A 26,466-nucleotide genomic window follows, 5' to 3' on the forward strand; every position below is an offset into this window, starting at 1 on the left:
GGACATGTAGCCCTCTTGTTCAGCTAACTCACAATCTTCCTGTTCTCAGCTATCACCACACCCTCGGCTGATAGAAAAATGCAAGTTAGCTCACGGCAGCCTTGGTCTCATCAGTACTGTGGAGAGCCCCTCTTCTGCACAACCACAGGCACCATTTTGTAATCAACCCAGCAATATTTTCTCAAGAAATAATAATAAACTAGAAGGATGTAAATGAGAACCTCATTCTTTCTTTCTTACATTAATCAATATTTTTAATGATTTTAAAGACTATGTGTGTGTGTGTGTGTGTATATATATATATTCATCTATGTCACTAATAAAAGAGAAAGAAGGTCCAGTGATCTGCTGATAAAACTATATAATTGACTCTGTTACATGATTGCTTGTACAAAGACTGACTTCACATCATCTGAAGTTATTCTTAACTCATTCTCCTTGAAATATTATTGCTTCATTCTATATTAAATATATGCATACAATTCGATTTATCCATTGATCTTTTTATATACTTTTAAGAGAGAAAAAGCAAGTGTCGTGTCTCATGGGCACATAATTTTTTTCATTTATTTATCCAACAAATAATTATTGAATGCTTGTTATTAGTGGATATGCTTCTCAATAATAAGAAACAGTGAAAAACCAGACATCTCTGCCTTATATTCCAGAGAGGAGAGACAGGCAATAAACAAGAAATATAACTAAGTTCATTATATAACATGTCACAAAATGACAAGTGTTATTTTTAAAAAGGCACAGCCAGGGAGATCAAGAGTACCATAAGATTGGGAGTTAGATTTTGCCATTTTAAATGCTGTGATCAGGATAGACCTCATTGAGAAGCTGACAGATGAGCAAAGGTTTAAGGTAGCGAGGAAGTTAGCTATCAGAACATCTGCAGAAGAACAATACAGGAGAAGATGATAAACAGTGTGAAGGCTTCAAGTCAAATAGAAAGATTCTCAACTGCCAAAGAAAAGCAAGGAGCTCGGTATGACTGAGGTGGTGAAGGTAGAAGATTCATGAGGGGATCCCGGGGTTTGTATGTCCAGGTATGGAACATTTCATTCTCCTGAGCAAAACTTCCATTGATGATTCACTAAGAGCAAGAAAGAAGACTAGTCTGGAATGACTTAGAATGAACACACCGGTGTTTCTGTAAATAGAATTATATGATTTGTAATGTGTTTGTGTATACGTGTGTGTGTGTGTGTGTGTGGCATCTTTTGTTCTATATTCGTGGGATTCATTGATGCTGAGGCAGTTAACATTATTCTATTTCATTGAAAAACACTATATGGTTATAATTGTACGAATAGGCCACAATTTACATATCCTATTGTGAGACATTTGAGTTGTTTCAATTTGGAGCTGTTATAAATAATGCAACTGCAAATGTTCTTACACGTGACTTTTTGCACATTTACTGTCACTCTCCTGGGTATTTATGTAGCGGTAAAAATTGCTGGGACAGAGGTCATGTGGATGGTGAATTCTAGTAGATAGTGATGACTCATTTTCACAATTGGATGAGAGATCCGGTTGCTCCACATCCCCACTAAAACTTGGCATTATGAATCTTAACTTTAAACATTTTGGAGGATATGTAGAGGATTTCATTGTGGTATTAATTTTCATTTCTCTGGAGACCAAGTAACTTTTCATATGTTTATTAGCTATTTGGATATTCTTTTTTTTTTTTTTTTTTTTTTTTTTTTTTTTTTTTTTTAGCTCCGAAAGCTTTTAATGTATTCTCCTTGCAGCAGTGCATTGCCTTTGATAGCACTGATTACTCTCATGCTTTTCGTTTTATTATAACTATTTTTTATTATCCAGTAATATATACACAGAGAAAATAATACAGACAATTATGAAATAAAAAGTGGAATTATTTTGCCCTATATACTCACCCCAGGCCTCATTCCTCAGACTTAATTTGTACCACTTTTAACTATTTAAGTTGTTCTGAGGTACCTATATAACTTTACTTAATATGATTCTGGATATTCTTTTGTGTAAGGTGCTAGGTCTTTTTCTAATTTATTTCTGGAAGTCTTCAATATATTCTGGGTATAAGCACTTGTCAATTATATATACAGAAAATCTCTCTTTCTTCTCTATGACTTTTCCTTTCACTCTCCTAATAATGTTGTGAATGAATAAAAATTTTAATTCTAGTATAAAAAAAGAAGACTGGGCTGGTAGAAGATTATTTTGCCACTAGGGCAGTTTTTAATAATGTGTATAGAAGGAAGCGTGATTGCAGTATGACTAAAGCAGTCTGGTGGAATTACAGCTCAGTTGACAAGCCCACTGGCCTGATCTCTGAACATTAATATAGTGTCATATTAAGTGTGAGTCTTTCCAATAAGACAAAAAGCACATTCATCATATTCTTTTTATCATTTGTTCTGTCTCTCGGTATCCATGCAGGGAAATACTTGAAGGATGGAAATATGGTCTGTAATCTCCTGATTTTTCCAGCCTGTTCTCTGCCAGCCCAAGTATTCACAAGGAGAGAAAACGTACAGGATTAATCAGCATATTAACATGGTAGATAAATTTTACAATGAAGATTCCTGATTTTTTTGTTTATTAAAAGTATTGCTATTCACATCCCTTATATGCTAATACATGCATTAATTTCATTCCACATATGCCAATGATTCCAACTCTGCCTCCCCCAGTATATACTCCAGTGGCAAGGATACTTTCAGTCTCAACCCACTCAAAGTTGCTCAATGCTTTGTAAACACAGTTCTCTTTGAAAATAAAGTTGGTTTAGAAATATGTCCAAAGGTAATAATGTCTTTTGTAGAGTTCCTTTGAAAAGTAGCTTTATTTTGGATCATTTGAAAAATGTGCCATACAATTAATGTGTCAAAACTATTTGCAATTACGAAGTCAACTTTTTTCACATGTATCTTTTCTCTTCTAGTCCCTATATTTATTGCTATAATTACAGTCGTAACTTAGCTTTTGTCTTGTCTTTTTCATTGAAGTTTTTGATGTTGTGATGACATCTTCAGGTTTATCACTTTTGATAAACACATACTATTTGTTGGGGCACTATGACATTTATCTTTGACTTTGACATTTGGCTAAAATCTTTTAGGTACAGTCAACTTTGCCCTCAGTTTATGTCTATGTCATTTCTGGGATCCTTGAAATTGTGCATGATCAATAATCCTACGATTGTTGTAACTAATGATATGAAATCACTGTCATCATGCTGTAATATAATCATGGCATAACTTATGAGTTGATTTTAATATAAATTTTCTCTTTCACTTATAATATGTATTTTAGATGTATCTTGGAGCGAAAAACACCTTGCTTATCTCTTACAAAAAGACAAATCAAAATATTGATATTTGCACAAATGCTCTTAATCAAAGCATCATAAGCCCAGTGTAGGTATCATATACCCATCTGTCTTAAAACAATTTCTGGTATAAGAAAAACATTATGCTAGAAATGGATTCTTTTGGCCTGTTCTGAAATTTTCTGTATTCATACATATTGTAGAGGTGACAGAAATGATTACAATTCACATTTAAAATTCCCCTCTTCTCTTTTCCAGCTCTTGTCAATGTTGTATTCCCCCTGAGAGTTCCATAAGAATAAAGCAGAAATCATGGAAAGAAATGTCAAAGTAGGGCTGTCTTACTTCATCTCGGTAACAAATATCCGGCAATACTCTTTATCTTAAAATTGCAGCGTGGGAGAGTCATCCCGGGAATATATATTAGTGAGTTTATTGAAATTAAAAATAATGCAACATGTTTTCCTGTAAGAAATAAGTCCAGTTTGAATGCTTATTTTGACACTAAGGACTGGCTTTGCAAGTCAGGTTACTGGTGGAGGCTTTCGTTAAATGAAATGAACTAAATGTGCAGGTTATGGCTCTGATCAGATAAAAGCCTTTTATGAGGCTTTATATTGACAAAGTATATTAAAATAAATGATATTTCAAAATTTCCAAACTTTCTGAGTATATTTGGTAAAAGCTGTGTTTTTAAGTAAGAAAGTAATGATTGGTGGCCATTTATAAGTCCTTTTAAGCCTTTATTGAATACTTTCTAGGAACCGAGAATAAGAATGATCAAAATGGCTGATTTCCAAATCCTGTTGCAATTGACCTGGTTTAGCACTTTGCTTTCAATAAAGTTACAGAGGATTTATCAGCTGATAGATAATTGAAAGTAATTTTTAATGATTATAATGTGACCTTTGGCTTATAACATGGAAGCCTAAATATTTAGATAATATTGTTATAATAGAATGTCCCATATTTCTATTTCTCTCTTTATGTGAACAGGTTTTCTTAGTGCTTACATCTATACAATAGAAAACAGAATAGCAATATTCTAGAATTGAAATAGAGCAGAGTAGAAAAAATAGAGAATAGATGAAACCTGTTTTAATCCAGCAATAAGCAATATTCATCCAAGAATACACAATCTTATTTGAGGGAGCCAGCTGGAATACATGATTTATTTCACTAAAAAATTATTTTTGAACAAAATGTTCTCATTTTTAGTATCTATTAAGGTTGTAGTCGATATGTATATATAATTTTATAAATAGCGTATTGATAATAATTTTAATGATAATGCAATCTAGAAAACATTTATTACTAATTAGAACTTTACAGGCTCAAGAATATTTTTTATAATAATCTTTGATGATCTTTAGTTGCAGAAACATATAATAGGGCGATCAATAAAATGTATTGAAGTATGTAACTCCAGGATAAAATTACCTGAGGAAGTAGAATGAAAATACAAGACTAAAAAGAAACAAGAGCGATATAAAGTTTCCTGCTGGGGAAAAAAGTGTTCAAGTGTGTTTTACAGGAATGGTGGTGGGCAAAAAAATCACTGCAGTGTCTACATTTCATCGGATACATTTAAAAAGTGGTATTACATTTTATTTTTAAAATATCAGTATTATACTACACTTACCATCTTGATAATGGTGAAAATTTTAGATGTCAGGTATATGTGAGGTATTACATGTTTAATAAAATTCTTTTAAGGAATACAAGGAAAATGTTTGAAGATCCCAAAAGTATAGAAGCCTTAGCTGACAGTGCTGAGAAAGTATTGTGTTTACCCTATAATGTCAAATATTTCAAATGCATCCACTAAAATTTTTAATTAAAAATTAAAATGATAAAATTCTGATAATTCTTGAGATTTATTCTTCTATTCCAGAAGTTCGAACTGTGATGACAATTTTTGCTTCATGCTTACGAAAAAGGATTTTATGTTTAGTCATTCAGCATTTGGTCAAATACAGGTTTGGTGCATATCTAAAAAGGATAGTCATGCCTGGAAAAAGTAATATAGAGACCTCTTAAAAGTCATTTACTGCTTACTGTAGGTTAATTTATCCCATATTAAGCTGATAGACAATAAGCACATTTATGGTAATTTAGGGGTGAGGGTGGGAGTTGGGAAGAGCTGGGAAGATGAGTGGAAGTAAGAGAGCATACAAATGGAGCCAAAATAAAGCAGAAGAGTTTTACAATCACCCAAGCAAGTATTTGTCAACTACCAAGGGCTAACACAATGTATTATACTACAGTTTATTCTATTTGACTTGGTATTTTTTTAGCTATAGTTTATCATCATTGCAATTTTAATAGCTTACATATCTACAGTTTTGCAGTTCACCACGGGTTGTCACATACATCATCTTTACTTCTCCATCACTCTTCCAGGTCGTATAGAAAAGGGTGCGTCAAGATCTGCCTAGCCCCAATTTAGAAGGGAACACAATAAAATATTCCCCGTTCTCAGAAGTGCCTATTTCTCTTCACATCTTATTTTATAGTTGAAATCAGTTCTTTATTCAAAATGTGCAAACTTCAATTTTATAAGGCCCTAGTTTTATTAATTTAACAATGGGACCTTTCTTCTTTTCAGTGTTCCATAAAAATAAATTCTAACATCTGAATCCCCCTTGGAAAGCAAACAGGATGATGCATCACTGTTGATAAAATATTTTCTATCCCTCAGGATAAAATTAAATAAGAATGTTCATCAAAGAGAGATCATTTTCTTAGAGAACAACGTAAGTTAATTGGGTTTATATTCTAGATGTTGAATGAACTAAGAAATAGTAATTATATATTACATACGTTGTTATACCCAATGAACAGCTCTTTTTAAAATAATAAACATAAGGATGCCTGTACAAATCAAAAGTGAATCTTTCAAGCAATGGAGAGGTTGCTCCCAAACTTATTTTATTTAAAATTCTGTGACAGATTTCTTTTCCGTGTTTCAGTGAAGAGCCAGTTAGGATGAATCTTGGGTGAAGAATATATGTCATGCTCCCTAGATTACCAAAACATATTTGGGATATGGATTTACATTAATACCTCTTTTAAAAAATGCAAGAATATTAGTTTATTTCATCAAAACATGTAATTTATTTTGTATTTTCATGAAAATAGTTTTAAAACTGATTAATGACCTGAGCTAGTGGTAGCCTCAAACTACTATTTTTCAGGAATTTAGAAAATTTGGGAAAGTGGATAAAATAATACCAATAGTCATGAAAATTATCTGGAATTGATTTTTTTATGCTGGAAGTAGTTAATATGTTACAAAAATAAATGATTGGCAGTTTACTTTCACTGCCCATCAGATGAAATAAAAACCAGTGAGCCGGAGCAAGAACAGGGTTAAAAGAATCGAGGGCTCAGACTCCCATTCTGCCCTCCTCCTTTCTGCACCGTAATGAGAAATCAACTGCCCCAGCCAGTCTTGATCCTGCTTTTCCTCCTCCTTCCCAGTGATGCTTCAGCTGCTGCAGAACCGTAAGCACTATTTCCAGAAACTTATATTGTCCTCCTTTTTTCCCATTGTATTATCTCTTTGATCTGTGTTTCCTAATTCCCTACACAATTTTCTGCTGTCAAAGGGACCAGGAAGGATCAGCAAGTCATTACTACTCACATGAAAAGAGACATCCTCCAATTTCCGGAAGCTCACAGACATAAGGCAGCGACATCTATGAAACATTTACCAAAAAAGAATAGAGAATTCCTACCCAAAAAGGGATACGTTTTTTATTGATTCATAAAATGGATTGCACGTCGTGACCATTGTGAAATGACTCAGTACCTGTGTTTTCCTCAAGTCAGGGATTGCCAGGATGAACGTATGCTCAACAGACAAGCCAGGATTTGTGTGTCAGTTCACTCAATCCTTTGGCACACCTTTAGGAGCTGGCATTAGGTCTTGGGAATCTACAGATTAACAAAATTCAGACGCTGCCCTCAACATCTCACAGTATGGAAAAGTAGAGAGATGGTGCACAGAGAATGAACTATAGAAGAAAAACAGAAGCAGGCATTGCAGGATTCTGTCAGAATACTTCCAAAGAAAGCTCCCTCTTCATGAGGCCTGAGGGAAGAGAGAGGGATTCACCAAATTCTGCACAGAGAAAGTCACTTTTGAGATAAGTCTTATGAAGCAAACAGAAGTTTCCAGGTAGACAGGGACACTCAGGAAGAGAGAGAAGAGTGTGCACACGTACAGCATCCCCAGATGTAGTGTGCCTGGGTGACTGTGAGAGGCAATTGGTGAGAGGAGAGTGGTATTTTCTTCCGGGTGTCTATGGCAGTATGTCTGGTGATTAGCCTAGCTCAGTTTGCCTTGTCTCCATCACCAAAGAGCTAAAGAAAGAAAAGATATTTTTGCTCCCATGGTCGTAGTGCAAAGCAATTCAGTTTCTCCCCAGGTATTAAATGTTATATCTTTCCTAGTTTCCTGGAACAAAGAGATTTGTAGTAACATTCATGCAAAACCCAAGATCACATGCAGAGAGGTCCTTAATGCTTTCAATGATGATTTGTTGGTTGATTCACATTTTGAAATTTTGAAATTTTTATCCAAAATACATAACAACTCATGGATTGCTTACCCATGGCTATTGACAGGTTTTCTAATATTATGTGGGTGAGTATTTCCACAACAGAAGAGAAGCATATCTGGGGTTTAATTTGAGGTTTTCTCAGTTCCTCAGATCTTTTGGGTTAGCCTTTGGAGAATACACTCCTGCTGAAATCTGTCTCTGTTCTATGATTGGTGACAAAAGCAAAAATTACTTAGAATATGCCCATAATAATGATGTCTTTTTGACCCTTCCATAGTTAATCTGGACTTCTCCCCTCCACAGGCAGTACCTAGTGCTGGTCCCATCGCACCTCTACACTGGAGTTCCTGAAAAGGCCTGTGTCATCCTTAATCACCTGAATGAGACGGTGGCACTGAAAGTAACTCTGAGGTACGAAATGCAGAACAGTCCCCTCTTCACAGACCTGGTGACGAAGAGGAACTATTTCTACTGCAGTTCCTTCACGGTCAGTACTGCTCCTTGAAATAAGGGAGCTGGAAAGAGAAAGAGCATATTGTATTAGCTGATACCTTTGGTTCTGATCCTTTGAAAATAAAAATGCATAATGAAAGAAAAATGAGAAATACAGAGTGAATCTCAATTTACATTTTCTTTTTTTTTTTGAGACAGAGTCTCGCTCTGTCATCCAGGCTAGAGTGCAGTGGCATGGTCTCGGCTCACTGCACTCCACCTCCCGGGTTCATGCCATTTTCCTGCCTCAGCCTCCCAAGTAGCTGGGACTACAGGCACCCGCCACCATGGCCAGCTAATTTTTGTATTTTTAGTAGAGATGGGATTTCACCATGTTAGCCAGGATGGTCTCGATCTCCTGACCTTGTGATCCACCCACCTTGGCCTCCCAAAATGCTGGGATTACAGTCATGAGCCACAGTGCCCGGCCTCAATTTAGATTTTAAGAATGGAAGTTCTACTGAATATGCTCACATGATATTTACAAACAAGTGTCATGCATAAAATTTAACAGTAGTTATAGAAAGGATTTAATCTGATCTTAAATTTCTGAGGTAAATAATATTCATGCCATTACAGATAGAAACACTGAGATTTATAAAGTCAAATAACTTATATAAGATCTCACCAATGGTTGATAGTGGATGTATTATCCTTTTAATCTTTTACTACTTAAGGTATTAATTGTTTAATCATACATGACTACCACAAATAATAACATAAAATTTTTTTTGAGACAGGGTCTCTTTCTGGCACCCAGGCTGGAGTGCAGTGGTGCCATCAAGGCTCACTGCAACCTTGGCCTCCCAGGTTCAGTTGATCCTCCCACCTCAGCCTCCTGAGTAGCTGATACTATAGCGGGTCTTGAACTCCTGCGCTCAAGCAATCTGCCCACCTTGGCCTCCCGAAGTGCCAGGACTATAGGCATGAGCCATTGTGCCTGGCCGTATAATATATAATGTTGTTGACCTTTGAAAAATAAAATTAATAATTATTAATATCACCATTTTGCTGTGAAAATGTTAAGCATCCCATTTCAGTCATAACTGACTTGAAAGAATTAGCTTACCTTATTGTAATATTTTCTCCTTCAATCATGTTACTGTCATGTTACAACATCATAATAATCTACTTTTAAAACAAGGAGCATAATCCTTGACTTTGTCCCTTACTAATTCTCAGGGACCAACCAGGAAGACAGAAACTCCTAATGGCTGAGAAATTCAGAAAAAAGTCTGGGCAGATTCTTCAGCTCACTTCTGTTTTACAGATTCCAGAATTACCATCTTCCTGGGTGGTCATTGCTGTGGAGGTAAAGGGGGCGACTCTGCATTTCACAAAGAGCAAATCAATACATGTAACTACAGCAGAGAACCTAGTCTTTGTCCAGACAGACAAATCCATATACAAACCAGGACAAACAGGTATGAGGAATCAAATGAGCAAGGGGAACTTTGGGAGAGGGGAGGAGCTTCTTTATTACTTTATTCTGCAATCCTGGGAATTCAGGCATGCTGTTACTACCCCAGGCTCCACTGGGAGATTTCACAGAAAAATACCTCTGTTTCAGTGAAATTCCGTGTTGTCTCTATGGATATCAATTTCCACCCTTTGGATGAAATGGTGAGTCTCGTAACGACGGGTGACGGTTGAGGGAAAATATGAGGCCTATTCTTTTAGGAAATTTAAGACCAATTAAAGAGGTATTTTAAACCCACCACAGGAAGATCTCATAAGGATATCTCTGCTAGAAGAATAAGGGAGGTCAGAATCAAGGCACTCGATAAACCGCATTCTTAAAACGAATTCAGTATGCAGTTGAAGTTGTCCTTTTAAAGATTCTAGTGACTTTCATTAAATAAATGTGTGAATTTGATTTCCCTCTTAAACAAATATCATCTGTGAAATAATAATAAGCTTATTATTCGGACCTTTTTATCTAAATAGGTTTCCTCAATTGTATGTTTTTTAACAATAGGGAAGTCATGACTTCTTGAAAGATGTATGTCCCAAGCTAAACATATAAAGTGCTGTGAACCAAATGGGGTATTTCCTCATTTGGAATATACAGACTCACCTCCTCTGGCCCATATACTCTGTCAGTGCTGGTGTCTTGGTTTTCTCCTTCTATATTCTACCACGTGCTCATACTATCTTTTTTTCTTTCCAGTTTCCAGTGGTTTATATTGAGGTAAGTGGTATATTGTACATTACAACTGGAATGAGGACTCTCTACAAGTTACATTACATTGCATCTGTCCCTTCCCTCATCATTTCACCAAAGCTAAACAAATACTGTTTTTCTGTCCACCTTAAATTCTAAGTGGATAAGATGTAAATGCAGGAACATTTCTTGAGATGACTCGTCCAATATTTCTGACCAAAATAAACATACATAATACCAAAAAGAGTCACCAGTATGAAATGTTATCTGTAATATCTCATAGCTAGCAAACTTTTTGCCCTTATCTCAGGCTGGAATTCCTATAAAACTTTGTTAATACCTTTGGGCCAATTTACCAACCATCTGTGATACAGCTGCCTATGTCGTTCTTACCTGCTAAGCTGCCCTTCTACTCAAAGTTATATATTTCAATTGTTTCTATGAACTCATAATATTTTCACCTATAGGACCCCATGAAGAACCGAATTTTCCAAAGGCAAGGTCTCAAATTGCAAGGAGGACTCAACCAACTCTCTTTCCCGCTATCAGTGGAGCCCATTCTGGGTTCCTACAAGATCGCGCTGCAGAAAGAGTCAGGGAAGAAAATAGAGCGCTCATTTGAGGTGAATGAATATGGTAAGAATGCTCCATGTGTAAGGCATTGATAACATCAGAGTATTTAAGATTAGATAGTTTTCACCTATAGGTAAGAATCAAAGGTCTAGCATACAATAGTTGAAAATTAGCAAGCTTTTAAATTTACCCATATATTTGCTAAGTGCTTTTTATGCACTACCTCATTTAATTCTCACAATGCCCCTCTGGGGCAGATACTATTATTATTCCCATTTTGCAAATGAGCGTATCAGTACTGGAAAAGTCAGTAACTTAAAAAAATCACAGACTCATGGCCTGGCGCGGTGGCTCAAGCTTGTAATCCAAGCACTTTGGGAGGCCGAGACGGGCGGATCACGAGATCAGCCGATCGAGACCAGCCTGGCTAACACGGTGAAACCTCGTCTCTACTAAAAAAATACAAAATACTAGCCGGGCAAGGTGGCGGGCGCCTGTAGTCCCAGCTACTCGGGAGCCTGAGGCAGGAGAATGGCGGGAACCCGGGAGGCAGAGCTTGCAGTGAGCTGAGATCCGGCCACTGCACTCCAGCCTGGGCGACAGAGCGAGACCCCGTCTCAAAAAAAAAAAAAAAAAAAAAAAAAATCACAGAGTCATTAAGGGGTAAGAAAGATTTGAACTGATACTCAAACATAACTTGTTAACCAATACTTTGTGTCAGCTACATACACTATATATCTGTTTTTTATATTTTATAACTGAAAGTATTTCCTGGGGTTATTGTATGGTTGTCTATAACCTACACCTACACTACTCTAATCAACTACAATTCCTAAACCATATAATTTAGTAATCAACTAAACTATAGTTCAACTAAGTATAGTAATCAACTAAACTTTAACACACTTGATTTAGTCAGTACTCAACCATAGTTGATTACTAAGTCAGACATTGAAGCCATCTTATTAGTTATCAGTTACGTGAATTTTGTAATGTAAATTAAATATTTTATGCCATGACTGAGAAGTCCTATCACAAAACGTGGTTCCCAAAATTCATCAGAACTGCCATCAAAATCACAGAATAGGATTGTATTATAGGAATAACACCTTACAAAACTGTGAGAGAAGCTAGAAAAGTAAGAGGCCATCAGGAGGAGTTGACAGATGACAGAAAATTACTAGCCAGTTCTGAAGCATGATTAGGGGTGTATAAATGTGAGCTTGCAAAGGTCTGGGAAGCCAGGAACCCTCAGTTGCCCAAGTGCACCAACCATGCAGAGGAGCTGACAGAAGAATCTATGGAAGATTACCTCTGCACTCCACGTAGCTACCACTTTAGTAGGCTTGTAGCCAAGTGTCAGATGGTAGGCCTGAGACCTCTGTTAGTCAGCAGGGCTAGCATTCGGGAAGAAGAGCTCGGCATAGGGAGGGAAAGAATAAGAACACATTGCAACCTATTGGTCCCGCTTTACCACATTAACTGTGATGATCTTCAGGGACTAATCATGCTGCCTTCCCTCTATCTGGGAAATCTTGCACAAATTCAGAGAAAGAGAGGCTACGAAATGTACTATCAGGTTAACCAAGTGAACGTAGCACAAACTGCTCATGGTAATGAATGACTTCTCCTTCTCAGTCCTGTCCCTATTGTAGCTGAAGTCGTTTCATGTGATCACGTGTTAAAGGTTCTGTCATAGCATCTACTGCTAATACTTGCAAGATCTCTGGCCCACTCTCACCATTTTTTTTTCTTTTTTATTAAAACAGTTTTGCCTAAATTTGAGGTCCAAGTAAAAATGCCCAAGGTTATTGGTTTTCTAGACGAAGAATTTGTGGTAACCACCTGTGCCTTGTGAGTTGCATTTTTTTTTCTGTCTCATTTCTATTTGCATACTGTATCTGAGGGGAGGTATTGTAAATAACAGTTACTAAACTTGGAAGTATTTTAATTAGGAGAGGAATAACTCTCTTTGTAGCTTGCCTCATAGTAGGGAGTAGGGACGGCAGCAGATGACACATCTGCTAATTGTAAAATCATTTACTGGACATTTGAAACGTGCCAGACAATGTTCTAAGTGCCTTGTGCTTACTAACATTTTTATTCTGTAAGTAATCCTGTGAGATGGGGAGGATTATTATCCTCAATTTACAATGGGGAAACTATAACATTTAGAGAATAAGAAATTTGCTCACATTACTGCAGATAGTAAATGGTAGACTGGAATTTAAATCCAATGGTCTGGAACCAGACCCCAAACTCTTCACCACTATTCTATATTGGTTCTGCAATTTAAATAGCAATCTAGCTTTATGAAGCATTTATGTATCCTAGACTCAGTGCTCAACTGAATCTAGGCCATCCAACTAAGGATCTCATGCTCATGCCTTCTGTGTCCAATTACCTCCCTTTTCTTCACTGCTTCTAATTAAACTATGGAAAGACACGGGAAATAGTTGGGAGGAAGCTAGGCTCAAGTCTTGGATGCACATGACAGAATTAAAAATCCATATTGTAGTTATTTCTTCCTTCGATTGCCTTTTAGTGCCTTTTAGTGCACTACGGCATCCTCCACACACACGAGATGAGTGTATGTCCCCTCTTGCTTTTGCGAGCAGCATGAGCAACATGTTTTCATCCTTCTCACTAGACTCAGTGCTTTAAATTTTTCATCAGAGGGAAAGCCTTTTGATCCAGATTTGAAGATTCCAAAAGTAATTGAAATTTAGTAGATGATTTATGACTTTATCAGCACTTAAAGGAATTCAGGGGGAAAAAGAACTATAAAAAGAAGAAGCTTGGGGAACTGACCCTACACCTTATCTCCCCCATCATTTGGGTTAAAGCAATAGGTTTCAAACATCAGTGTTCATCAGAATCTAAGGGGTGAGGAGTGTGCTTACTTAAAACGCAGATTCTCTGGCCCCATGTCCAAAGATTCCAATCATACATCTGAGGAAAGTCTCAGAAATCTGCATGTTAACATGTATCCCAGATCATTTCAATGTTGGTGGTCCACAAAACACTTTTTTGAGAGACCACAAATTAGTTATGGCTTTGTGTCATATCCTTCTATCATATTAGGCAGAATCAAACTGAGTCATTATGTATAACATTTTTGTTTTATAGCTACTATTTTCCATCTAACTTCTCATTTATTTTCTTAAAGTGCTTATAAATCAAGGATAACGCAGAAATACACTCTCTACATAGTCTTAATATGTTGCCCTAAAACAATGTAGGAGGTGTTGTCAAAGCTGGAATCATGACCTAGATAATCTGACAGCTGAGAAAGAGGGAAATAGGACCATCTTACACTAAAACTGCAGCTAAGAGGGAAGAAAGCTCTGAGAAAAACTAAATCGGTAATTTTCCATTTGGAGTTGTTTCAAAAAGATTCTTCCAGTACTTTTTCTTAGAGTTATGGACAATTAAGATGCAGTCTCTCAGAATAAGTGTTTATAAAATGCAAATAATATGGAAGGTAATACAATTGCTTAAGGTGGATGTATGAATGGATCAAATCAGTTGAAGAAACATCAGTATTATTTATATCAAGTAGCTTTTTGCATGGCCACCTTATTGTTACAGGTACACATATGGAGAGCCTGTCCCTGGTATGGTGACACTTAGTGTATGCAGAAAACATTCATTATTCTGTTTCGGCTGCCACAACACACATTCACGAAGTATCTGCGAAGAATTCAGTCAACAGGTACGTGGAAATCACTCTCCTCAGGACACTAAAACCAAGGTTTTCTCTTCTCATGGATTACAATAATGAATACAATACAACAGAGAATAATGTTTGAAATACCCATCAAGCAAAATGGTGGAGTGGGGGAAAAATTGTAAGAAGGTCTGGCAGTGTTAAGGGCTCACTTGAGGGTTGAGTTCATGGGTGTCTAGTGGTATTTATTTGGTTAGTTTGGTAATTTCCTTCCAACAGCAATCAAAATGCCAGATATAAGGGCATAAAAGGACATGGAAGGATCCAAAGTTGGCTTTTATCAAACAGAAAACAGAAAAATGTGTGTGGCAGGTGTTCAGAATTTGGCTAGTGGGAGAATCAAATGGCATGGCATGGAAAGTCAACTGTGCTGGAAGAATGTTAAACAAGTACAAGGCTGAAGAAAGGAAGACTTCGAAGGACAATGGATTAGAAGCCCAAAACATGTCAAGGAAGAAGTGGAATAAGAGTAATTAAGGGAAACAGCTGAAAGTAGAATGTGATATATTAAAAAATAAAAGGCAAAAATTACTGATTCCAGAGGCAGAGTATGCAAACAGTCCAGGATGTGGCAGTATGAGCGGATGCTGTAGGGGTGATGCAGGGCAGGTAAGCCCCCACATGGGGGTTTAGCCCAAGAAAGTTCTTTTCTTCACCCGGGAAGGAATTCACGGGCAAGCCAGAGGTGTTAGAGACAACAACGTTGACTGAAGCAGCAGTGTAGGGCAGCAGCAGAGGTACTATAAGCAGTGTGCCCACAGTAGCAGCTCCAAGGAGTACTCTAGTCATATGTACACCCATTTTTAGTTACATGGAAATTAAGAGGCAGATTGCGCAGAGATTTCCAGGAAAAAGGTGGTAACTTCTGAGCTGTCAGGCCATTGCCATGGAAAAGGGCATTAACTCTGGGTGTTGCCATGGCAACGGTAAACTGACGTGGCACACTGGTAGGCGTGTCTTATGGAAAGCAGCCTCCCCTGCATCTCTGTTTTAGTAAGTTCCCTCTTTGGTCCAGTGTCCGAGACCTGCTTCCAAAGTTGAGTCCCACCTCTTACCTCAAGGTTATGGAAAAGAAAGTTATCAAAGCTGCAGAGAGCAAATGAATGAGAGGCCAGAATAACAAATATAATAATGAACACCAAGGCAGACACTGATAAGCAAGATACCATAAGAAGAATCTAGCTGCCCAAATCTGTAATGTATCAGGGAGACTAGTATTAACTTCTATTTTCAAGTGAGTCATGACATCTATATAAAAATAAATACGATTCAATTTTATTATGCAATGAAGATTTTCATATAAATAAATTTAAAATGAAAACAAATCTTTATTAAAACATGTACCCCAACATTTAGTTTGAGAACTTGGTTATGGCGAGGATTCATCTATTTAAAAAATGTATATATTCCTATTAATATCCTAGATATTGAGAATATACAGTTAAGAACATAACAATCCTGGCTGGGTGCAGTGGCTTACCCCTGTAATCCCAGCACTTTAAGAGGCTGATGTGAGAAAATCGCTTGAGCCCGGGAGTTTGAGACCAACCTGTGCAATATAGTGAGACCCCCGCCTCTATAAAAAAATTTAAAAACCACCAGTGTGGTGGCACATACCTGTCGTCCCAACTACTTGGGAGGCTGAGGTAGGAGGATCTCTTGAGTCCAGGAGGTTGAGGCTGCAGTGAGCCGTGATCATGGCCACTGCACTCTAGCCTGGGTAACAGAGTGAGACTCCGTCTCAAAAAAAAAAAACAAAAAACCAACAACAACAACAACAAAACACATAGCAATCCTTAGTCAATATTTAGGTAATGGTGGTTATGAAAGCCTTCTCAGAATAGGTTATGTCTGAGTTAAGTTTTTGGCTAAGGTAAGAATGGGAGAAAGAAAATTATCATTTGAGGAACAACATATGCAAAGAGATAGAATTACAAAATATCATGGCACGTTTGGAAAACGCTAGAAAGTTTCATATGGCAGAAATGGAATCCGTTTTCAGAAAAGAGGGGAGAAACCAAAGGTTGATAATGAATAAATCAATGATGAATGAAGAAACTTTATGTCATTCTTGGGCTTGGGAAAAGACAAGCACCAAAAGGATGGTCAGAACATTTGTTACATATATTTTTATGGCCAATAAAAAAGTTCTCATAAATTGACAGCAGACTTTTTAAGTAGCATATTGGAAGACCTGAGAATTCTCTTTCTTTCTCTTCAGACAGACACTGAAGGATGTTTCACACAACTCGTAAAAACTAAAATATTTCAGCTGAGACGAAAAGGGTATGACATGACAATACACGTGGAAGCCAAGGTCAAAGAGAAGGGAACTGGTTTGTATTATTTTTAAGTATTTATTAATGTGATACATATTTATCAAACTTCCATTCCATGTAAAACACTTTATAGTTTCTGGAGATTATGAAAATAACATGGTCCCTGCCCTCAAGGAATTAGGCATCTAAAAACAGAAATTAGGTGTGTCTGTGCACATAGCCATAATAAAATTTGTACAAGAAATACAAAAACGAGGGCCAAGTGAGTATGAAGAGAGGTAATTAATTCTAGCATACCTTCTAGATCCCAAAGAAAACCTTATGGCTAAAATAGCATTTCAACTGATTTATATAGGGTAGGTAATACTTTGAAAGATTAATGATGAAAAGGGAAAACGTGATGAGCATCAAAAACTGTGTTTGATCTCAGAAGAATCTGAAAATGGAGGCTGAGAAAAGTAAATCATACACTGAAGAGCTTAGATTTATTCTGAAAAGCTGGAATATCTTTCAATATATTTGAGAAGAATAATCTAAATAAATTGATGTTCTTAAAAGATAAGTCTAGCAGAACTGAAGAGCATAGGGTAGATGAAAAAATGTGGTAAGTCAGAAGATTAATCAAAGATGACCCCAAAGATTCCAAATTTGGGGTGTGGGAGATGGAAATGCCATTAACCAAGATAATGAGTCAATGAAAAAGAACTGTTTTGATGAGATGTGTTAAAGATAATTAACCATAACTTGGAATATCAAAACGGAAGTGAATGTATTTAGCTGATAATTTTAAAAGAGAGCCAGAGTTAAATTAGGACCAGAGATGTAAATCTAAATCCATTCTCATTGTGTCTATGTCCTCTTAAGAGTGAGTGCAAATGCTCTGAAAGGAGCTCTTTTAGCACTGCTAAATTTAGGATAGAGACAGAACAAAGAGGTGTCCAAGGACAGAAACAACTGCATTTAGCAGAGAGTAACAAATAAATCAGCATAATTAAATAAGTCAGAGAGCTGAGGAAAAACAAAGAGGAGAATTTTTATTTTATTTTATTTTTTTAATTATCATTATACTTTAAGTTCTAGGGTACATGTGCATAACGTGCAGGTTTGTTACATATGTATACTTGTGCCATGTTGGTGTGCTGCACTCATCAACTTGTCAGCACCCATCAACTCGTCACAGAGGAGAATTTTTTACAAGCAGGGAGAGTTTCAGTGGTACTTAGTGTGGAGTACTACCGAGAGTTCATGTACAATGCAGTCAGAGATGAGAATTCTATATGGAGGGCAAGTAAGGAATCTTTTAAGACTTTGATAGCACTGTGTTTTTGATAAGAACAAGATACAGAGTACACATCATTGAATGGAAAAGCACCAGGTGTTCACTATCCTTTGGATAGCTCATGCAGGGAAACGACATGTCTTTCTGGAAATAAAGTTTGTATTAGAAATTCAAGCATATTTTGGCCAGTGTGATTATGAAGAATCTAACCATGTACAGAAAGTTGTGGAGGGAGAGCAGGGATGTGAGAGAGGAAAAAACAAAGATGGAGCAAGATCATAGAGGAGATGAGAAAATATAGAACATAGGTAGAAAACCAGAGGAATGAGGGATGGTGGATACCAATAATGTTTCATGTGAAGGTGAAGCGTCAAGTTGCTGATCAAATAGCTTGTAAGTGTGGGAAACTCTGGCAAGAATAAAGAAAACAGAATGTGGATGGCATTTTGTTATGATGAAGTGAGGCTGGGGAGGAAGTAGGAGGTGAGTTTTTAATACATAGAATGGTTCAACTTCATTTTTTTTCAGGATTGGAATTAACTGGGCATGGATCATGTGAAATCACAAATACCTTAAGCATACTGAGATTTACTAAAGTAGATTCACGTTACAGAAGTGGACTCCCCTGGTATGGACAGGTAAAAAAAAAAAAATTTTTTTAACATAATCACAATTTGGGGCATGAGGTTTTTAAGAGAATGAAGTTTTAAATCACAAAATCAAAATTTATTGTAAAAAGTAATATTTCAAATAGGAAAAAAGTACAGCAGATTATAATTTAAAAAGCAAATATAATCACAAAATCCAGAAAAATAAAGCATGTTTTATTAACTTCCTAACACACCTCTGTAATACATTTATGTAGTTCAGCTGCATACTCTTTGATTGTCTCTTTATAAACAATGATTTTGTAACATAATTTTTATGGGAAGAATTCAAACACACTCTTTCACCTAGATGATTGAATTTTTTATTACTGGTAGTTTTTAAAGTTGTTTTCCATTTCAAAGTTTCATATAGATATCAATATTGGTAAATTGTAGAGCCAATAATTTAGTAAACTATCCATTTTCTTTCATATAAGAGATGCAAGATTTCTAGGTATTTTAAATTATCTTTTGTAGTAACTAGTTTTTGAACTAACAGTTCATGGGCAAACATTTCAAGCTATATTTTGAATTTTATATCTGATATTTTATACTTGAATTTTAGATTTTCTTCATTTATCCTAGTATTTCATATTAAATTATCAAGAAGTTAATAAATATATAGATATAGTTTCATATGGCCATTTCAGGTAGAGAGAAGATCATGAGAAAAACTGATGACTTGAAGGGTGAGTATGACATGGTCAGAAATGTAAGATAAAAGGGAGACTGTCTAAGGCTCTAGGTATGAAACAGTTTTTCGAGAGCAAAGCACTAAAAAGCAGCCAGTGTGATGACAGCTTAGGTTAAAGACATGACCAAATTGACTGAATAATTGCAGGCAAGCAAGAACAGCTATTAAGGTCTTTTGAGATATGGTAAGAATTTTGGATTGAGAAGTGAAGAAAGAAGTTTTAAGAAAGAGAGTAACATGATCAGGTTAGCTCAGGCTGTATAGAATGGTTTAGACAAGAATGAAGCAGCAAGGAAATGCAGAAGATTAAATAGGAAGCTACTGGAAACCAGATGGGAAAAATATTGTGGTTTTAACTAGAATGGTAGCAGCAGATTTGGAGAGAAGCAGATAGAATCAATATATATTTGATGGGAGATGGGGAGAGGAGATAGCACTTGACAATAAGTTTGAGATAAGCACTGAAAGCGAGAAAATGACTCATTAAAAAAAACCCCACTCCTCAGTATTCCTGCATCAGTTATCTCATAGATGGAAGAACCATATACTGAAAGAGAGAACACTGGGGGTGGAGAAAGTTTGGTAAGGTAGTGTAATGATCCCACTTTTTGATATTCTCAATTTGAGTGCCCATGAGATATCCAAATAGAACTATTCAAGATTTTGAGATCTGTTGCATAACAGGATGATTATAGTCAGTAATAACATATTGTACATTTCAAAATAATAAATAAATTACAAATGTCTCATTAGTATATTTAATCATTCCACGTTGTATACATATATAGAGACATCACATTGTACCCAGGAAATGTATGTAATTATGATTTGTGAATTTAGAATAATCATGGAAAATAAACTGCCATTTAGCTTTCAAACTAATTTTTAAAAAGAAGTATTAAAAAGAAAAATCATAGTTTAGAGTTCAGAAAACAAGTCTCATTTTCAGATTCTAAGATCTTCAGTAAATGACAGGGAGGGACCTGGAGATAAACATGACAGAGTGGAAGATGTTATTGCCACATGACACTTTAACCAACTATGACTTTTACATCTCTAGGTTCTTCTAGTCAATGAAAACCATCAGCCGATCACCAACAAAACTGTAGATGTTCATGTGAATACTAGATACTATTTCAGTGCAACTACTGATGAGCGTGGCTTGGTGAACATTTCCATGGACACCACCAACTATGTATCACCTTTTCTCACAGTTTCAGTAAGTGGAAAGGGGCATCTGGGACCAAAAAGATAGAGATTATTGTGGCCAGGATAATTTAAAGATATTTGAGAAGCACGTGAACTCTCGGAGTTAAAAAAAAAAAAAAGTGATAAAGAGTAAAATGTAAATTAAACAACATGGAGACCTAAATTATAAAAACGGAAAAGTCTGCCAGAAATCTTTTACTTGTAGGTAAACTCTGTTGACAATATGATTTAGGTTCAAGAGACATTGAATAGATCATCTTGATATTCCTTTGAAAAATTGAATATTTTTATGATTCTAATACAAGTAAGATCTTGTTTGGTTTCTTTGGCATACTACTATTTTTGTTCTGTGTTGAATATTCAAATGTTCTTATGCAATTTGCAGCCATAGCGTGTTAAGAAAAAGTAATTGACCTTGTTTATGAATGAATACCATCTACTAAATCAGTACAGCATAAGCTTAAAAGATCTCAAGGGGAAGCAGTTTATAGATTATGCTATATTTAAGAAAGCAGCCTTCTTATATGGCTTTATTATATTGCTTTATGTATATACATAAAAATAAATACATATAATATACATAGTTTTATGTATTTTTGCAATCATATATATAATAGATATATATAAAACAGCTTATTTATTCTTCCATTAGGTCAAATACAAAGAGAGTAACAGTTCTTTTGATAACTGGTGGCTTGCTGAATTTCATAAGCAAGCATCTCATACCGCAAAGCATTTTTTTTCCCCAAGCAAGAGTTATATTCACCTCAAACCTACTATTGGTACTTTGACCTGTGGACAAACCCAGGAGATTCAAGTACACTATATCCTGAATAAACAGATTGTCAAGGATGAAAAAGAATTAACCTTCTACTATTTGGTAAGAATAAGAGCCACTGTAGCTCTTTCTAATTGTATAGACTCCAAAATTGCTGGGTTCCTGTCTAAGTAATGCCATTTACAAGATAACAATAATATATTTTTTGTTGTTTTTATGCTCAAAGAGAAGTGACTTCCTAACAAATATTAATGCTTTAATTTCTCATTTACGCTCTGGTCACCACTGAAACTTTTAGAATTTTTCCTTGCAGAGTTCCAATGGCAATTTGTTGAGCAAGAGAGGAAACAGCCTAGGATAAAATGTTTTTAGTCAAAGAGAAAATTTTTTCTTAGAACTCAGTAGATAAATAAGCAAAGGCTAAGAGCCATGAACTACTTCAAAAGGAAATAAAACTTATAAACAATCTTCTGGAAAAATATTCAATTGTAATTATTTTACAAAGTTCATGACTGGTGTGATTGCAAGGAAAAGGTACATTAACAGGCAGATTATAAATTGGAGTGATACTTTTGAGGCCAATATTCCCATGAATACCCCCAAATTTAAAATATCCAAGGCTAATAGTTAATCAAATAAGTCATTTTAAGAAGAAAAAGTTAAATATAGGGAATTCTGTATAAGAGCATTAACTATCAATAACATTTTCTTAATTCCATAAAAAAATCAGAAAAATTAACAATACATTTGAATTTCCTAGATTTATTGCTTCCTAGATATATGACCTTGGATAATTTACCTAATTTCATCTGGAAAGGCAAATGTCAGTCATCTCACTTTAGTCCTGGAAATAATATTAATACCTACTTCATAGAATTATAGTGTAAATTAAACAATTAAATTAACAGTAAATTACTTAGTTCAGTTCCTGGCATATAGAGAATGCGCATACATTTAGTTTTTTTAAAAAATAGGGGCAACAATAGAGAATAGTTATGCATAGTTAATATCTGCCTTCACTATATATTGCTTTGCATAAGGTAGATGTTTGGAATGTTTGTTGAAAAAATACATAAATTTTGTTTACATATTTACATATAATATATTAGGAGTGATAAATATTAGATAAAATAGTAAAACATCATAAAATTATATATTTTTATTTAAAGTATGTAAAGACACATATATGAAGATATTGAAAAGGAAGTTTAGTGATCAAAATGACTTCTAGGTTGGGGTAATAAGGTTATGATTCACCCATATGTCATGAATGTTTTAAAGTTAGGTTAAAATGTATTCTTTTAAATAATAATGAATATATTTCCCTCTGTCTTCAGATTAAAGCAAGAGGAAAAATCTCCCAATCAGGAAGCCACGTATTATCCATTGAACAGGGAAACAGTAAGTATTTTCAAGATTTCCTTTTTCTTTCCTCCCTCATCTTGTCAAATTCTGAACAATTTAGCAATTTGGAGCTATTTTCACATTAGAAGAAACAGTCATCAACCTCTTCATCCAAAGATGAAGAAGCTGATGTAATAGGATGACATACTGGGTTCGCTTTAGCCCAATTAAAATTTTTTCTTCTTTTATATAGCATTTCTACATTTTAAATTTTATTTCTAAACTAATATATATTCATTTTATGTCTTAAATGTCTTTAGAAGGCAGAAAATAATTGAAAAATATGGAAAATAACCACAGAAAAATTTTACTTTGTGTGCTTGTATATGCATTGCCTATGACTACTGAAATAGATTACCACAAATTTATGGGCTTAAAACAACACTTCTAATTCTTTGTTTTAGTGCCTTAAAATACCACTTCTGTCTTCTAGTTCTGGAGGTCAGAAGTCTCACTAGGCTAAACTCAAGGTGTCAGGACTGGAGCTTGAGGGCGGACTGTTTCCTTGCCTTTTCCAGCTTTTAGAGACCTCTTGCATTCTTTGGCTTGTGGTTCCTTTCTCTATCTTCAAATTCAGCCACATACCATCTTCAAATCTCTCTCACCTTCCTGTCTTCCTCCTAGAAAGATCCTTGTGATTACATTGGGCCTACTTGGATAATCCAGAATAAACTTCACACCTCAAGATCCTTAATTTAATCACTTCTGCAAAGGCCCTTTTGCCATATAAAGTAACACATGCAGAAGTATTGGAAATTGAATAGCTTCAGGGGCCGTTATTCTATTTACCACAATCTTCCCATTGGCCCCAGAGATTCACATTCATCCCTCATGCAAAGTGCATTCACTCTATCCATCACCGGTAGAAGCCTCAATCCATTACAGCATTAACACAAGATTAAGAGCTCACAGTCTCATCAGCTCAAAAGTTCCAAATCTCAACATCTCAATCATCTAAATTAGGTGTTAATGAGGTCCTGGACATAATCCATCCTAGGGCAAAAAGAGTCATTAGTCCTAAGAAGTGCTGAAATCTGGCTGGGAAAACAGCGTAGTTTTAACACCTGGGAATAATCCTCTTTAGTTCATTTCTCTATCCTCTGGGCTCAAGAATCCATTCATGGAATCATTTGCCCTTTTTCATGAAGGATGCGTTTGCAGCTGAATTGTTTTATCAGACCTTGTTTCCTGCTTGCATAATTTGAGAGGTCTGACATTCTTTTATTCTGTACTCTCTCTGTCCTTTTCAGTTGAAGCTGACCATGTTTCTATTAGTACAAACTTTTCAAGAACCATGTAGGTCTCCTGTGTGTCACAGAGATTCATTCCGTTAAACAAAAAGCCTCTTCGTTGACATTTGCTGGATAATTCTATCTTCACTTTTGGCTTTTGTTGAGATGGGTAAGGGTATCTAAGAGTCATGCACTTCGAAGAGCCCTTTTTTGTGATTAAATTACTCTGACATTTTATCTGCAAATAAAATCTTTAGCAAAAGTTTGTCCAATCACATCATAGCTTTTTTTCTAGAGCACAATTTCCTGACAGTGAATGTCTTAATTTTACCGATTTTTGCGATCTAGATAAGCTGAGAAATTTCCAAATTATCAAGTCCTAGTTCATTTTTGATGACTAATTCCTCATTCAATTTATTTTTCTCCTCTCCGGTTTTGTTATAAGCAGGAAGAAGAAACCAGACTGACCCTTTAACACTTTTCTTTAAAGATTTCTCCCTAAATATCTGAATTCATTAATATTTGGTATTTCTTTTTCTTAAATATTTTGTTGAATTTACCAGTGAAGCCATCTGGACATAGAATTTTCTTCATGAGAAGATTTTAAATACAAATTTATTTTCTTTAATGAAGTGCAATTTAAGTTTGCAACTACTTTAGTAAATTTTTGGTTGTGTATGTCATTTAAAATTTTGTCTATTTTTCTAAACTGTCTAATTTATTTACATAAAATAGTCCATAATATTCTTTTATAGTTTTAAAATATCTGAATTTCTATAGTGATAGAACCTCTTTCATTCAAGATACTTATAATTTATGTCTTCTTTTGATCAGTTTGGCTAGAGGCTTCTCAACTGTACTGATCATTTCAAACAGCTAGTTTTTTGTTTAATTGATTTTCTCTCTGGTTTTTTTTTTTTTATTTTTATGTCATTGGTATCCACTGATCTTTATCAGTAAAAGATTGATTTTAATTTAGTCTTCTTTTTGTACTATCTTCATGAGGATGCCGGAGTCATTGATTGAGACCTTTCTTCTTTTCCAATACAAGGGTTTAGTGTTACACATTTTCCTGTTAATAATGCTTTAGTTGCATCCCATAATATTTACACGTGATACTTTCATTTTGAATCAGTTCAAAGTATTTTCTACTTTCCTTTTTGATTTCTTCTTTGAATGATGAGTTATTCAGAAGTGTGTTATTTAGTTTCTAAATGGGAGATATTTTAGAGATCTTTCTGTTACTGATTTCTAATTTAATGACATTATGATTGTATGACTTTAATTCTTTTAAATTTATGGAGATATTTTATAGCTCAGAAAATATGGTCTATCTTGGTAAATGTTAGAATGCGTATTCTGCTGCTGTTAAGTGGAGTGTTCTCTGAATGTCATTGAGGTCAACTGGGTTAATAGTATTTCTCTATCTTAGATCATACTTTTCTTCTTTATTTCCTTGAATCACAAATATCTCTTAATTCCTGTTATCCTAGGAAGAATGCTTAACATTTCTTAAAAAGATAAGTAAAAATATATATTTTTTACAAAAGATAAGTACAGCTGGCCTATTTACCTGTTACCTGTTGTCCCCAAGTTAAATCTCATAAAGAAATAATAGACTTCTTTTTGTTTGTTTGTTTCAAATTTTGAAACAAAATTGAATATTTAGGAGCTATCACTGACTGAAGCAACTTTTATTAACAGAGCTCAAATAAATTTTCAAATAAAAATTGATTTTTAATTAGTCACCTAACTCAACTATTTACAACTTTTCCTTTAAATAGTCACGTAAAGTTTAATTGAAATAATTTTTTTTTTTTTTTCGAAATGGAATCTCGCTCTGTGGCCCAGGCTGGAGTGCAGTGGCGCCATCTCGGCTCACTGCAAGCTCTGCCTCCCAGGTTCACGCCATTCTCCTGCCTCAGCCTCCTGAGTAGTGGGGACTACAGGTGCCCGCCACCACGCCCGGCTAATTTTTGCATTTTTAGTAGAGACGGGGTTTCACCGTGTTAGCCCGGATGGTCTTGATCTCCTGACCTTGTGATCCACCCGCCTCAGCCTCCCAAAGTGCTGGGATTACAGGCCTGAGCCA

At 35.4% G+C, this 26,466-nt stretch overlaps 1 protein-coding gene across 2 annotated transcripts in view; it reads left to right on the top strand.

The window, feature by feature from the left end:
* Nucleotides 1–6,664: 6,664 nt before the first annotated feature.
* The window catches only part of LOC722289 (pregnancy zone protein-like), a 50,464-nt gene continuing 30,662 nt past the window's right edge, over nt 6,665–26,466 (top strand). The window contains exons 1-13 of one of the 2 annotated variants that reach the window (XM_001118453.5): nt 6,665–6,832; nt 8,197–8,380; nt 9,656–9,809; nt 9,956–10,008; nt 10,556–10,576; nt 11,017–11,185; nt 12,892–12,976; nt 14,714–14,837; nt 17,074–17,188; nt 18,939–19,048; nt 20,812–20,970; nt 21,613–21,840; nt 23,076–23,139. In XM_001118453.5, the coding sequence (XP_001118453.5) occupies nt 6,753–6,832; nt 8,197–8,380; nt 9,656–9,809; nt 9,956–10,008; nt 10,556–10,576; nt 11,017–11,185; nt 12,892–12,976; nt 14,714–14,837; nt 17,074–17,188; nt 18,939–19,048; nt 20,812–20,970; nt 21,613–21,840; nt 23,076–23,139 (1,546 nt within the window). In that variant the 5' untranslated portion in view covers nt 6,665–6,752. Of the gene's footprint in view, nt 6,833–8,196; nt 8,381–9,655; nt 9,810–9,955; nt 10,009–10,555; nt 10,577–11,016; nt 11,186–12,891; nt 12,977–14,713; nt 14,838–17,073; nt 17,189–18,938; nt 19,049–20,811; nt 20,971–21,612; nt 21,841–23,075; nt 23,140–26,466 lie in introns of those variants that run through there. The other variant, XM_028829250.2, reaches the window with a different exon arrangement.

The sequence above is a fragment of the Macaca mulatta genome, chromosome 11 (genome assembly GCF_049350105.2).
Source record: "Macaca mulatta isolate MMU2019108-1 chromosome 11, T2T-MMU8v2.0, whole genome shotgun sequence".
Lineage (NCBI taxonomy): Eukaryota > Metazoa > Chordata > Mammalia > Primates > Cercopithecidae > Macaca > Macaca mulatta.